The 12,797-nt window shown below is 39.1% G+C and overlaps 2 protein-coding genes across 10 annotated transcripts in view; one reads left to right on the top strand and one right to left on the bottom strand.

Annotated features, from left to right (window-relative positions):
• The window catches only part of ANAPC10 (anaphase promoting complex subunit 10), a 276,728-nt gene that overhangs the window by 92,051 nt on the left and 171,880 nt on the right, over positions 1 to 12,797 (bottom strand). The window contains exon 6 of one of the 8 annotated variants that reach the window (XR_010920524.1): positions 1,662 to 2,633. The exons of 4 other annotated variants lie outside the window; for them this stretch is intronic. The gene's annotated coding sequence lies outside the window, so the exon portion shown is untranslated. Of the gene's footprint in view, positions 1 to 1,661; positions 2,634 to 2,682; positions 2,941 to 8,631; positions 9,218 to 12,797 lie in introns of those variants that run through there. 3 more of the 8 variants (XR_010920526.1, XR_010920518.1, XR_010920521.1) reach the window with 3 other exon arrangements.
• Positions 1 to 12,797, top strand: part of HHIP (hedgehog interacting protein) — an 87,152-nt gene that overhangs the window by 51,626 nt on the left and 22,729 nt on the right. For both annotated transcript variants that reach the window (XM_067551952.1, XM_067551954.1), the window contains exons 5-8: positions 4,335 to 4,486; positions 5,329 to 5,502; positions 8,571 to 8,714; positions 10,763 to 10,884. In XM_067551952.1, coding sequence (XP_067408053.1) covers positions 4,335 to 4,486; positions 5,329 to 5,502; positions 8,571 to 8,714; positions 10,763 to 10,884 — 592 coding nt within the window. The remainder of the gene's footprint in view (positions 1 to 4,334; positions 4,487 to 5,328; positions 5,503 to 8,570; positions 8,715 to 10,762; positions 10,885 to 12,797) is intronic.

The following is a 12,797-nucleotide window of genomic DNA, read 5'->3' as shown; positions in this document are numbered from 1 at the left end:
TCACTGGAAGACATTGAACAGATAGCAGGGCACTCTAACGATGGAAACAGTCTTAACCAAAGTGAGAAAAGGGTTTATTTGGAAACTATAGAGAAAAACTTAAACCAAATCTTCAGACACCTGCAAAATACATCACATTATAAACAAGGAAAAATCACAAAAAATATCTTGGTGACAGCTGAACAAAGAAGGTTCACCCATGCAGCCTGAGTGGCACTGCTCATATGCCTCTTGAGTGCTGGGAGGAGCATCGAGAAAGGAGACCTTTGCAAATCAAGTTGCTAGTTACCCCTATGCAGAAGGGCAACAGCATTTGCTTTTCTGCATACCTGCCCTCTGAGGCTGCTCTTCCAACATAGACAACCTTTCCTGGTTTGCAGCTACATTCTGACTGCCCCCTATATAGGTGTGCTGAGTAGAGTGGAGGGCATCCTCGCCCTCCCCGTCCATCCCCCCACCCCCCACCATATTTGGACTGGCCATAATCTGGGTCAGAGACAAGGTGAGAAGAAACAGGTAGCTGGTTAAAGAAATACTCTCTGCTGTATTAACAGTCCAAACCATGAGCACCTTTCTCTGAAGTGCTTTTCTGAGACAGAAACTTTTGTAAGTATATGGAAAGAACCCGATGTTGCAGCCATACAGACCTCATCTGATGAGACCAAGCAAAGTCTCATTTAGAGACCGAGAGAATTCAGAATCAAAGAGTTGGCTGATGCTCTAAAAATGAATACATCTATTGGATGCACAGTTTTTTAGTAAAGCCCCCCAAAACAACAATAGTGACTGGCAAATGGAATTTATAGTGATGACATAGGCAGAAACAGACCTAAGTGTGTGGAGGTATTTGCAATGCAATAGGAGAATGGAAATAGCAGTTTGGTGATGGTGTCTAATATACATACTACACACAACCATGTCATAGGCGTAATTGTTTTTCTCTATGGTAAGTGACTTAACTCCTCTCTCTCTGCCAGAGACCCTTGAATGCAGATGTATAGATGATTAGAGATTCATCTATATTGGATTGGATTATTGATAGCACTGGACTTGGGTTCTGAACATTCTGGTATTCTATCCCATGCCCTCCCTTACCAATTCCTGGCTTTCTCCATCCCTTCTTTTGCCCTCTCTTTCCTGACCTTTGACAGGAAGGCTGCTCATTTCCTCTTTATGGTGAAGTAGGAAGGGCTTAAGATTGTGGAAGTCAGTGTGTGCCAATGCAGCAATCTTTTTGCTGGGTCCCACAGCTGTAATATTCAAATTCCCTTCATGTGCTGGGGCTACATGTCTACAAAATTTGCATAAGATGTTGATTTAGTTGTGACCTAGCAGAGAGTCTTATACAGATATTGAGCCCTACAGTAAAATTCAATAAGGTAAGGCAGTTCAAGCAAGAAGAGGCTCTGTTGGGATTTCCAAGGGAAATTGGGGGTTCTTGCATGAAATTTCCCAAACTTCAGAAGATATGGACGAAACTGGGTTTTTCTTGTTTTAACCATAACCCTTCACTCATCCTTACTTAGTGGTACAACTCCGACAGTTAATTGGGAATCCGTTTGCAGAAATCAAAGGCCCTTTCCTAATAAGAGTTTTCAGATTATCAAAAACATACTTAATGTACTTTACAAAAACCTCACAAAAATCAAACATATGGTTATGCAGATTTTTAATGGAATTTATTACATGGGAAATAGATTAAATGAAAGACAATCATACTACCTGAAGAGATTACACAGAATAGCCTGTATAGTAATGTATTCAAACAAACACTAAAAATTACTGTAGACGTGATTTAATATTGAGTCAAAATATTTTTAAAATATTTTTGACACACATACCCTTTTCTTTTTAAGTGAAAAGATGCTGTTAATTGCCAACTTAAATTGGGATAGTCCAGACCATAAGTTTATTAACAAACACATAAACACTATTTTACCCCAGTAAGATCAATTGGCCTATGGAATAGTTTTCAAAGGAAGCATTTGTAGCTTAATTACTGGAATTGTTTGCAGTTAGACTATACAAAGCACTTGAAAATATATAATAGAGTACAATTTTGCATGCGGCAGGGTGTGTATTAGATAACTTGTTGGGTTAAAAGTCACAGTGGTAAACCTTAAAACCTCACTGAGGGAATTGTGCCAAAACAATGACAAGAAAGAACAGCAGTCTGGTCACATGGATGCAAAACACCACACATAGTGCCTCATAGCTTCAGTGTTTCATACCCCACCAATTTCTAGTTGCTAAGAAAATTCCTGGAAATCTGCCAGTGCCAGATCCTACATGAAGCTGTTAAAGTAGTGAACATCATTAAAAGCTCTCCATTCAATTGTCTATTTGTTCTGTTCCGTGATGATCTTTCACCATCAACTCCTCGTTCACACTGAGGTCAGATAGCTCTCATGAGATAAAATACTAAGCAGAATCTTCAAATTAGAAGAAGAATGATCAGCAATCTCCCTTTGCTGCTGCCTTCAATAATTCACTTGGGTGGTCAGCTTCATTTGACTTGACATCTTTGAGCATCTAAATGAGCTGATTTTTCTCTCCAAAGGAAAGAACAGGAGTGGCTGTCTACGCACAATGGGGTAGAATCATGCATCAGAAAACTTGCAATTGTATGACCTCTAGTTTGTAAAAAAAAAACCAAAAAAACAAAAAACAGATTAGCTTGTTTCAGACTTTATTGAGGTAACCAGGTCAAAACTCTCAGGAACTCAAATCATCATCTAAAATAAATTCAGACCCAACCGCAGGACTATTTTTGATGAACCACAAAGGAGAAAAAGGTAGATTACCAACTCCTTTATCTATGATGCAGGTGACTCAGTAGCACTGACTAGGCCACTGCAAGACAAAGAGGCAGACTTCTCTTCTGACAACATCTCGTAGCTGATTTTCTCTAGCCAAGAACTCAGCTGATTTTGGCTGCCTCTGAAAAAGGAGGATCCAACTTTAGTTGTACAAACTATGAAAGGTCTTATCCTATTTTCATCCTCGTTTTTCTAAATTGGGTTTCTGTTATGTGGTTTTGATAACAACAAAGTATCGCAAACACCTCTCAAGTGAAAATAAATTTAAACTGTGCATTTTCCTAATTAGGCCTCCTGTTCAACATATCCCAACAGCCAAGACAGGCTCACCCATAACACCGAATTGCAAGTGTATTTAAGAGATTTCACTCTCCTTTATAATTCAGAACTTCATAGTTAGTTATCACAGGTGCGGTTATGGTTAAAAAAATTTTTGGCTGCATTTGAATGAGGTTAAAGGTCTTCAGAGAAGAAGATGACAAAACATTTCTTAGTGTGTAAAGGAGATTACCAGCTCTGAAAGTCTGAGGAATCCTGACCCAGGCTACAAAATAGCCACAATGTAAACAGTCACATGTGAATTGAATTCTGTTTATTTGTTTGCTCTTCTACAGATGATCGTATATTACCTAAAAGGGTAAAACAAATCTATATGCTCTCTTTTTGTTTAAATACAGAAAATTAAATTTAAACCATGGTAAAATTATATATATTTTTAGAAGCCAGAAGATTAAATTGCCTTCTATTTATGTACACTGGTATTTGCATTGTCACAGTATATTATATAGACTTGATGCTTAACATATAACCGTACTAATCTTGGTGGTAATCATAACAACAAAAAAAGTTGTTTGGGGATTTTCTATTTTTATTTTTAAGAATAACAGAAACCCTTTCCATTGAAGGGCCACATGTAAAACTATGGTTTCTGTGCAGAGAGACCAAGGCTGCTTATTACCTACAGTATGCTAGCTATGATGAACAGACCACCATAGTTGTGACAACTAATGTAGCTGCCTCCAGGGTAAAACAAAGGTTTACATATTACACAAGCAATTTAACTGTTTTCTAAACATATTGCCAAGACAGTGGGAGTTGGCAGCCAACACTGTGTTTTAGGTTTTGGATACTTGGATTAGAAGTGACTGCTGATTACAGACCTCTTTATTTGTCTTCTACGGACTACAAGCAACCTAGTAACCCAGCAAAGAATTCTTCACAGCACTTAAACTTGTCTTCATGGCTTCCCAAAGATTACATGCACAAATCACTCCACAAAAGTGGTGTAAGAATCTTGTGCATAGATAACTACACAAGACAATTGTCTTGTTCTAACTCTTAAAGAGAAGCCGAAAGTGAAATGTTTTATAATCCTTTTTGTGCAGTCGTCAGAGCAGAAAGAAAAGAGTTTGGGCAAAGATTATCCACAAGAAAGACTTTTTTTGGGTTCCAGCTGAAATACAATAAAGAACATAATTAACTTCACAATTCTTTGTGTTTTTCATTTGACTGCAGGGAGGAGATGAAAGAGGACTGTTAAGCCTTGCATTCCACCCCAATTATAAGAAAAATGGAAAGCTGTATGTGTCTTATACCACCAACCAAGAACGGTGGGCCATTGGACCTCACGACCACATCCTTAGGGTCGTAGAATACACAGTATCCAGGTACCATTAAAAGTCTAAACATCAAAAACCTTATGCTGTTCATCACTCTTCTTTCTTTGGTATTTCTTATTTTTAAAATGAACTGTGACATTTACAATGGGTATATTTAGGTACTTTAATGAAGTACCACTGGGTTAATTTCCAGCAATAGTTTTGGAACAGCAGTGAGTATATATTGCTTCATTCTGTTTTTTAATACACTTTCCATTATCATTTTTAGTACAGTCGATTCGTTTATTGTGTATATCCTGTGTAATAACTTTTGTGACTGCTGGAAATCATAGCAATATCTGTGAAATTGATGTTTTACTACAGAGTTACAATAGCTGTTCTGTCATTTGACTGAATTTAAGTTTATTGTTAAAAACAGGAAATCAAGAATGGCATGTAGCCAATCTGTGACTGGTAGCAGCAAACATGTCCTATTGCTGGTGATGCACACTAGATGGGGATGGCTCTGAGTTACTACAGAAAATTATTTCCCAGGTGTCTAGCTGGTGGGTCTTTCCCACATACTCAAGGTCTAACTGATCACCAAATTTGGGATTGAGAAGGAATTTTCCCTTGGGTCAGATTGGCAGAGACCCTGGGGAGGGTTTTGCCTTCCTCTGCAGCATGGGGCACAGGTCACCTACAGGTTTAAATTAGTGTAAATGGTGGATTCTCTGTACTTTGAAGTCTTTAAATAATGATTTGAGGACTTCAGTAACTCAGCCAGAGGTTATGAGTCTATTACCGGAGTGGGTGGGTGAGGTTTTCTGCAGGAGGTCAGACTAGATGATCGTGATGGTCCCTCCTGGCCTTAAAGTCTATGAGTCTATTTTTATATCTTTATACCACAGGAAAAATCCACATCAGGTTGATATGAGAACAGCAAGAGTGTTTCTAGAAGTAGCAGAGCTACACCGAAAACATCTAGGAGGACAGCTTCTGTTTGGCCCAGATGGCTTCTTATACATTTTCCTTGGTGATGGAATGATCACTCTAGATGATATGGAGGAGATGGATGGTTTAAGGTACAAAACCTATCAATGAATAGATTCCTTTTTCTGAATTATTTGTCTTCTGCCTTTCAACAATAATTAGGGTCAGACATTTGAGTCCCCCAGAGCTGTGGCCAGTCACCACAAATCCAGAGGGACAAACGCTGCTCACCTTATGCATGCTAATTAGCACAGTTGACTTCAGTGCATGAGTTAAGCAAATATTTTCAGTACATTCTTGCAGTTGAAATAAATCTTTTCATACTTGTGTGTTATCAAAGCATTTAATTAGCTGTCACCAGAAGTTTTGATTAGATTTAAACATGATGCAGACTCCCTCTCCTAAATAATTTCTCTCCAAACAGGCCAATTTGAAGAAGCAAATGTGCCTTAAAAATGTTACAGACACATACCAAGGTGAAAAGTTCCAGATGGGTAGCCGTGTTAGTCTGTATACAGCGAAAACAACGAGAGTCCTGTAGCACTTTAAAGACTAACAAATTTAACTTCTGCAGGCATAAGCTTTCATGGGCTGCAACCCACTTCGTCAGATGCAAGAAATAGAAATCAGATAGGGTATATATATATATACATCCAAGAGTAAGGAACAACAATGGGGAGGGTAGGTGTTAGCAAAGTCCATTCAGTTAGAGTAGATGAGGCCTATTCACAATCATTGATTAGAAGGTGAGAATGTGTGAACAGTGACAATTATATCTGATTTCTATTTCTTACATCTGACGAAGTAGTTTGCAGCCCATGAAAGCTTAAGCCTGCAGAAATTAAATTTGTTAGTCTTTAAAGTGCTACACCACCCTATACCGAAAACCAACTGACCACAATACATATCTTCATGCCTCCAGCTTCCACCTTGGACACATTACACGATCCATTGTCTACTGCCAAGCCCTAAGATACAACCGGATTTGCTCCAATCCCTCAGACAGAGACAAACACCTACAGGATCTCCATAAAACATTCTTAAAACTACAATACCCACCTGGGGAGGTGAAGAAACAAATTGACAGAGCCAGACGGGTGCCCAGAAGTCACCTACTACAGGACAGACCCAACAAAGAAAACAACAGAACACCACTGGCCATCACCTACAGTCCCCAGCTAAAATCTCTACAACACATCATTAAGGATCTACAACCTATCCTAGCAGATGATCCCTCATTCGCTCAAGCCATGGGAGGCAGCCCTATCTTTGCTTACAGACAGCCCTCCAACCTGAAGCAAATATTCACCAGCAACCGTACACCATACAACAAGAACACTAACCCAGGAACCTATCCCTGCAACAAACCCCGTTGTCAGCTCTGCCCGCACATTGACTCTAGTGACACTATCATGGGTCCTAACCAAATCAACTGCACTATAAGGAGCTCATTCACCTGCACATATACTAATGTAATCTACTAATCTACATAATGGCCATCATGTGCCAGCAATGCCCCTCTGCCATGTACACTGGCCAAACCAGACTGTCACTATGCAAAAGAATAAATAGACACAAATCAGACATAAAAAATGGTAACATCCATAAACCAGTCGGAGAGCACTTCAATCTCCCAGGACACTCTGTCGCTGACTTGAAAGTTGCCATACTTCTACGAAAAATCTTCAATAACAGACTTTAGCGAGAAACTGCAGAGCTGGAACTCATATGTAAACTCGACACAATCAAACTGGGTCTGAACAGGGACTTGGAATGGTTGTCTCATTACAAGAAGTAATTGTCACTGTTCACACATTCTGACCTTCTAATCAATGGTTGTGAATAGGCCTCATCTACTCTAACTGAATGGACTCTGCTAACACCTACCCTCCCCATTTTGTTCCTTACCCTTGGATGTATATATATATATACCTCCTATCTGATTTCTATTTCTTGCATCTGACGAAGTGATTTGTAGCTCACGAAAGCTTATGCCTGCAGAAATTAAATTTGTTAGTCTTTAAAGTGCTACAGGACTCTCGTTGTTTTGACACATACCAAGGTAAATCATGGCTTTGCACCACTCAGAAAAACATCCAGATAGCGAATGAAACAATCCTATTGCTGGTGCTGCTTCTACAGCTTTGTCCATCTGCTTGTCCCTCTGTTTCATTGTGCTAAACTCCCCTTGGTATAAAACTTGCTGTCATTTAGAATAAGTGATTTATTGAGTCCAAATGGAGAGATCTTCCCTCATAAACTGACAGCGGATGCTGTACTCAGAGGCCTCATCACCTCTCATGGACAAGCAAATGTTCTGTAGCTTTTGAAACAAGCATATAATCAGTGGCAAGACTAAAGAATAATTCCAACATTTTATTTTAAATGTATATACAACAACGGAGATTGAAACAGATTGTGGGTTGGATAAGGGGCAGGACAGACAGCAATTACTTTAAATATTTAGTCCATGCATGTTTTTGCAGAGAAGTTTTGGTAATAAAATAGGGTTATCCTTTTCTCCATGCCTCCCTTACCTACCCCCATCACAAATGTTATGAGATAATGTTTTTTCCTTGTTCTAGTTCTTGTGACAAAGGAATTCTTGTCCACTACTGACTAACATCAACATTTCCTATCAAAGCTCCATTCAAAGTATGAAAGGACTTTTTTTTTTTTTTTAAACACAATCTACAATTAACCTTTGGAACTCCCTGCCTCTAGATCATTCTTGAATCCAAGAACAGGATGCAAAACCATATTAAACGCAAACACACACATTATATAGCTATATAATGAGTACATCCACAATTACCTTAGATAGGATGAAACAAAGGGGATGTAAACCATTATGTTTCAGGGCATAAGCCAATTGTCAGGGTTTGAAGAAACTTCCCCTATTGGCAGGTTGTTTCATAAAGGAGCATTAAGTACCTTCTCATAAACATAATCCTGCCAGAGACAGGATAATGAACCAGATCAACCATTGATCGGTTTGGGCATGGCAATCCCTATGATTCCTATGTTTCTTAAAAGTAATCTACATATGGCTCAGTGAAGTAGGTGGGTCCCTTTACTGCTTTCATTGTGGTACTATATAGATTAACTGTATCAGTTGAAATACTTCTTAAAATCAATTGTTATCCTCCAACTTTCTCAGCGATTTTACAGGTTCTGTATTACGTCTGGATGTAGATACTGATTTGTGCAGTGTTCCTTATTCCATACCTCGGAGCAACCCACATTTTAACAGCACCAATCAACCTCCTGAAATTTTTGCACACGGACTCCACAATCCAGGCAGGTAAGTAAATTATATTTATTTCTCACTGCTGAGGAGCAGTTACTATTGCCATCCAGGTACTTCTGATACTTGCTAATGCCAGGACAAATTCTGCTCTCAGATGCTTTATACATGCTTTTATTGAAACCAACAGGAGTGACAGACATCAGAGGACAGAAATCAGCCCATAGAATTAGAGTTTAGCACCAAAAAATGAAGTGGAAGGAATATGTCACTGAGTCCCGCACAGCGCCCCTGTGGGACTAGGTCTGTGCAACACATCCACCCTCCATCACACCAGGTTGGGACCATGGTTTTGTAACTAGGTCTCAAACTGGGCAGTAAAATGTACTGTTTCCATGTAAGCAGGCCGATCATTCTGGTATTATGGAATTGGAAATATGGTAATGGGATGCAGGACATCTTCAACTTTAGATAACGCAAAGCTGTTTTGACTACAGGTTGTTGCCAGCTAGTGTATCCTTCATGGAACGCTTTAAGTGGTGGTGTCTGTCCAATGCCTCCTGGATACATGACCAAATAAGAAAAAACACCTTCAACATTTGAGTTTAATTCTCACCCTCAGAGACCACAAGGAATACAGGATTATAGAAACTGAACTACAGTATCTTCTTGTCCTTAGAGGTAGTTGCTTCCTGACAGAAGTGGAGGCACATTCATCAGGCAGTTCAAGCAAGTTTGCACTGCTGCTGCCCATACTATAAGTTCTGAGCCTAGAAAGTGTATTTTGTCAATCTAGCCCTTCCCCAAGCACTAAATTCACTTTTAGAAAGGGAAAAGGAATGCATTCTTATCCATATGTCTGTTTTCAAGGTGCAGGAACTTTTACATTATACTCCCAGCTTTGCCAAATACTTATTCTGTGGCTTTGGGCAAATCAATTAGCTATGCCTCAGATTCCCTGTCTGAAAAGGGAGATAGTAATACTTATTATACTGGGGTATTGTGGAGAGGGAGAGATGGTGCAAATATTAATGTTTGTAGAGTGGTCTGAAGATATAAAGCAGTAGATACGTGTTTGATATTATATTAAGAATCTTTCAGTACGCCTTTGTTCAAAGGAGTGAGTTAAGGTATGGTGTATTAGGAAATATATCACACGGTTTTAAAGAAATAATTCTAGAGTCAGCAGAAGTCAGTTCATAAAGCCATCAGCAATCTGCTTAAAATGTTCTGAGTTTCTCAGAGTTCAAAAAATATATCTGGTGGAAAAAAGGCACAACATTTTCAAGTAATAAATCATCTTTTGACGTGGCAGAAACAGAAGTATTTTTAAAACCATGGGAGTGACATATGTTAACTTTATGAAAGAAAAGAGAACTCAGTTAGCCATTGCAACTTAAAATGAAGAGTAGAGTAATACAGTTGAGAATGGCTGAGAGGTTAAAAAAGTGAAACCTTTTCTTAACTGAGAAAAAAAAAGTAGCTAGTAGAAAACAAACTGAAACATCTGGTGCAATCTAAACAATAACAAAGAGCAGAGGGATCCAAGTAATTTATAGTTCAGCAATTAGGAGGGTGGTAATGTTAAAGTAACATTAAGGCCATAGTTTGAAAAACAGAGAAGAAATTCAACTTGGTTAAAAAAAGAGTTCTTTGCTCCTTTCTGTGGTCCAATACTACTATGCAATAAGAATCAAGTTGCATAAATTTGGTGAGCCTTACAGAATTAAAGCCAGTTAAAGTACCAGTTATTTCAGACTTTCAACAGAGCCCAATTCTTGGTGACAAATAGGAAAAAAGTCTACCCATTCTACAGAATATGTCATGAGCCATAAGGGTTTTTGTTGCTGTAGTTTTGGTTTTGGTTTTTTGTCACAAAAGTATGAACGCTCTCTTATGTACACAAACTTCTTATTTTATCTTTGATCTGGGCACAGTGAATAATATACTCTGCAAATATATGGACCGCAATGAGACTAGTCCTCCAAAATTTGACTCTTTATACTATTTGTAGAGGAAAAAAGACTCTATAAGAAGTGCAACCAGTTTTAACCTTGTCAGATCATGTCTTTTATGACTTTTCTAACATGCTTTTTGATGCACAGGTGTGCCGTGGATCGCAACCCAACCGATGTAAATATCAATTTAACAATACTTTGCTCAGACTCAAATGGAAAGAATAGATCTTCAGCAAGAATCTTACAAATAATAAAAGGGAAAGACTATGGTAAGTTTTATCCAGTGTAAATCTATTATGAAAAACAGCCTTCAAACAGTCTATGGAATAATAAATATGATAGTATTGCCATATTACGGTGCATTGCCATAGGAAAAACCAGATAAAAAGGAATATTGTAAACTTAACAGGAAACCAATGAAAGACACAAAATATAAGCAAATAAAGGAAATAAAAGAAAATGACATTTAAATGACTGAGGAATTGATGAAAAAGTATGCTCTCTCATGCGCATGTAACTTCTTAAGATACAGACTAAGTCTGAGGCAATGTGCCTCTTGTAATGGAGTCTAAATGGTAGACACAACAACAGAGCACTCTAGTCTAGAAGGGGTTATTGGAACTGAGAAGGGACCAATTAACCAAATAGGCCACAGATGAGGTGAATTAGGTGGCCTAAGTAATCCCATTAGTGAATATGGAACCCAGCTAAGAAGGAACTGGCGGGCTACTATAAAGCTAGGAAATTGGCAGCAAATAGGGACTGCAGTGAGGGAGCCTGTAGCCACCCTCTGGACATTAGAGAGGGAAGGAAAAAAAACTAGGGGAGAAGGTGTAGGAAAAGGCTCAGGGATAGGGCAGCAAGGTTTAAGACAGTGCAACTCTTGGCTGATTAGAGCAGGGGTGTCAAACATCTGGCCCGCGGGCCGGATACGGCCCACCAACCTTTTTGGTCAGACTCCTGGCGGCAGCACTCACTGCCATGAGATCTCACAGTGTTGTACTTTCTGGCGGTGGCGTGCGCCGCCGCGAGATCTCACAGCATCGCGCGCCACCGCCAGAGAGCATGCCGCCGAGCTGCCACGAGATCTGTGTACTCTGGTGGCAGTGCGTGGAGCACTGTGTGCACGAGACACAGTGCTCCAAAAGGTAGGAGAGGGACAGTGTGGTCTTGGGGCATCACGCAATACTATAATTCTTAACCATTGATTGATTCTTTTAATCATAAAATAGTAGTAGTTGTAGAAGTGAATTTTCCTGCAGTTTTTATATCGCTGATATCTAGCAAATATAATATAATACGTAAAAATGGTTGTGCCTAGTATTTCAATTTATGGTATACATGGCCCTCTTGAAGTACATTTCATTCAAATCTGGCCCACCATAGCAAATGAGTTTGACACCCCTGGATTAGAAGGTCCCTGAGCTGGAACCCAGAGTAGAGGACAAGTCTGGGAAAGTGGCATAATCTGGGCAGTGGATGAGAAGACTGCTGAAGACAGTGTGTATGGATGCTTGCTGATGGACACTTGTAGGTTCAGGCAAGCCAGATGATCACAGCTCAGAGCTATCTTCTGCGTATGTTGAACATTTAACAGCTTCTAAATTCACTGTGGTAAAGTTCAAAGCAGTGTCACATGTATGGTATTAAAGACTGTCCTAATTTCATGGGACATAACCTATCTAGGTCTCTAGACTGACCTGTGTATGCCCATTTCTCTCCCTCTATACAGTACTTTGAAAGTAGCACAGCTGTGCTGGCTGATGTAGTAGTCCACATATGTAACACAGTCATTTCAGTGTGCATTTGGTGTGTGCATTTTATGAATGCCAAACCAAAGAAAAATGTGGTTTGAAACGGATTTGGTAAACCACTGCTCCAATGGAATTTTGACTGAATCTCTACTGTAGATCAAACTAAGCAATATTGTGGCATGGAATTGTGTCCATCCAGAACAACTTGCCAGACCTTGTACAGTGGTCAATTGCTTAAATTGAAGAAAAAAAAAAGTAGTTTCTCTTTCTCCCTTGTATAATTTCATCCCTTATGCTCATAATCTAATCTGGGAATTCACTTATCAACAAAGATTTAAAAATGGCAGTCCAACTGCAACAATAGTCATATAAAATAAAAATGTCTATTGGCTGTGACTGATTTAAAATTACAAAATCAGGAACTAAAT

Source organism: Emydura macquarii, unplaced genomic scaffold (genome assembly GCF_026122565.2).
Source record: "Emydura macquarii macquarii isolate MOO-44397 ecotype Brisbane River unplaced genomic scaffold, CSIRO-AGI_Emac_v2 contig_1363, whole genome shotgun sequence".
NCBI classification, from domain to species: Eukaryota; Metazoa; Chordata; order Testudines; family Chelidae; genus Emydura; species Emydura macquarii.
The sequence above is the reverse complement of the archived record's forward strand: the minus strand, read 5'-3'. Positions and strand labels throughout refer to the sequence as shown.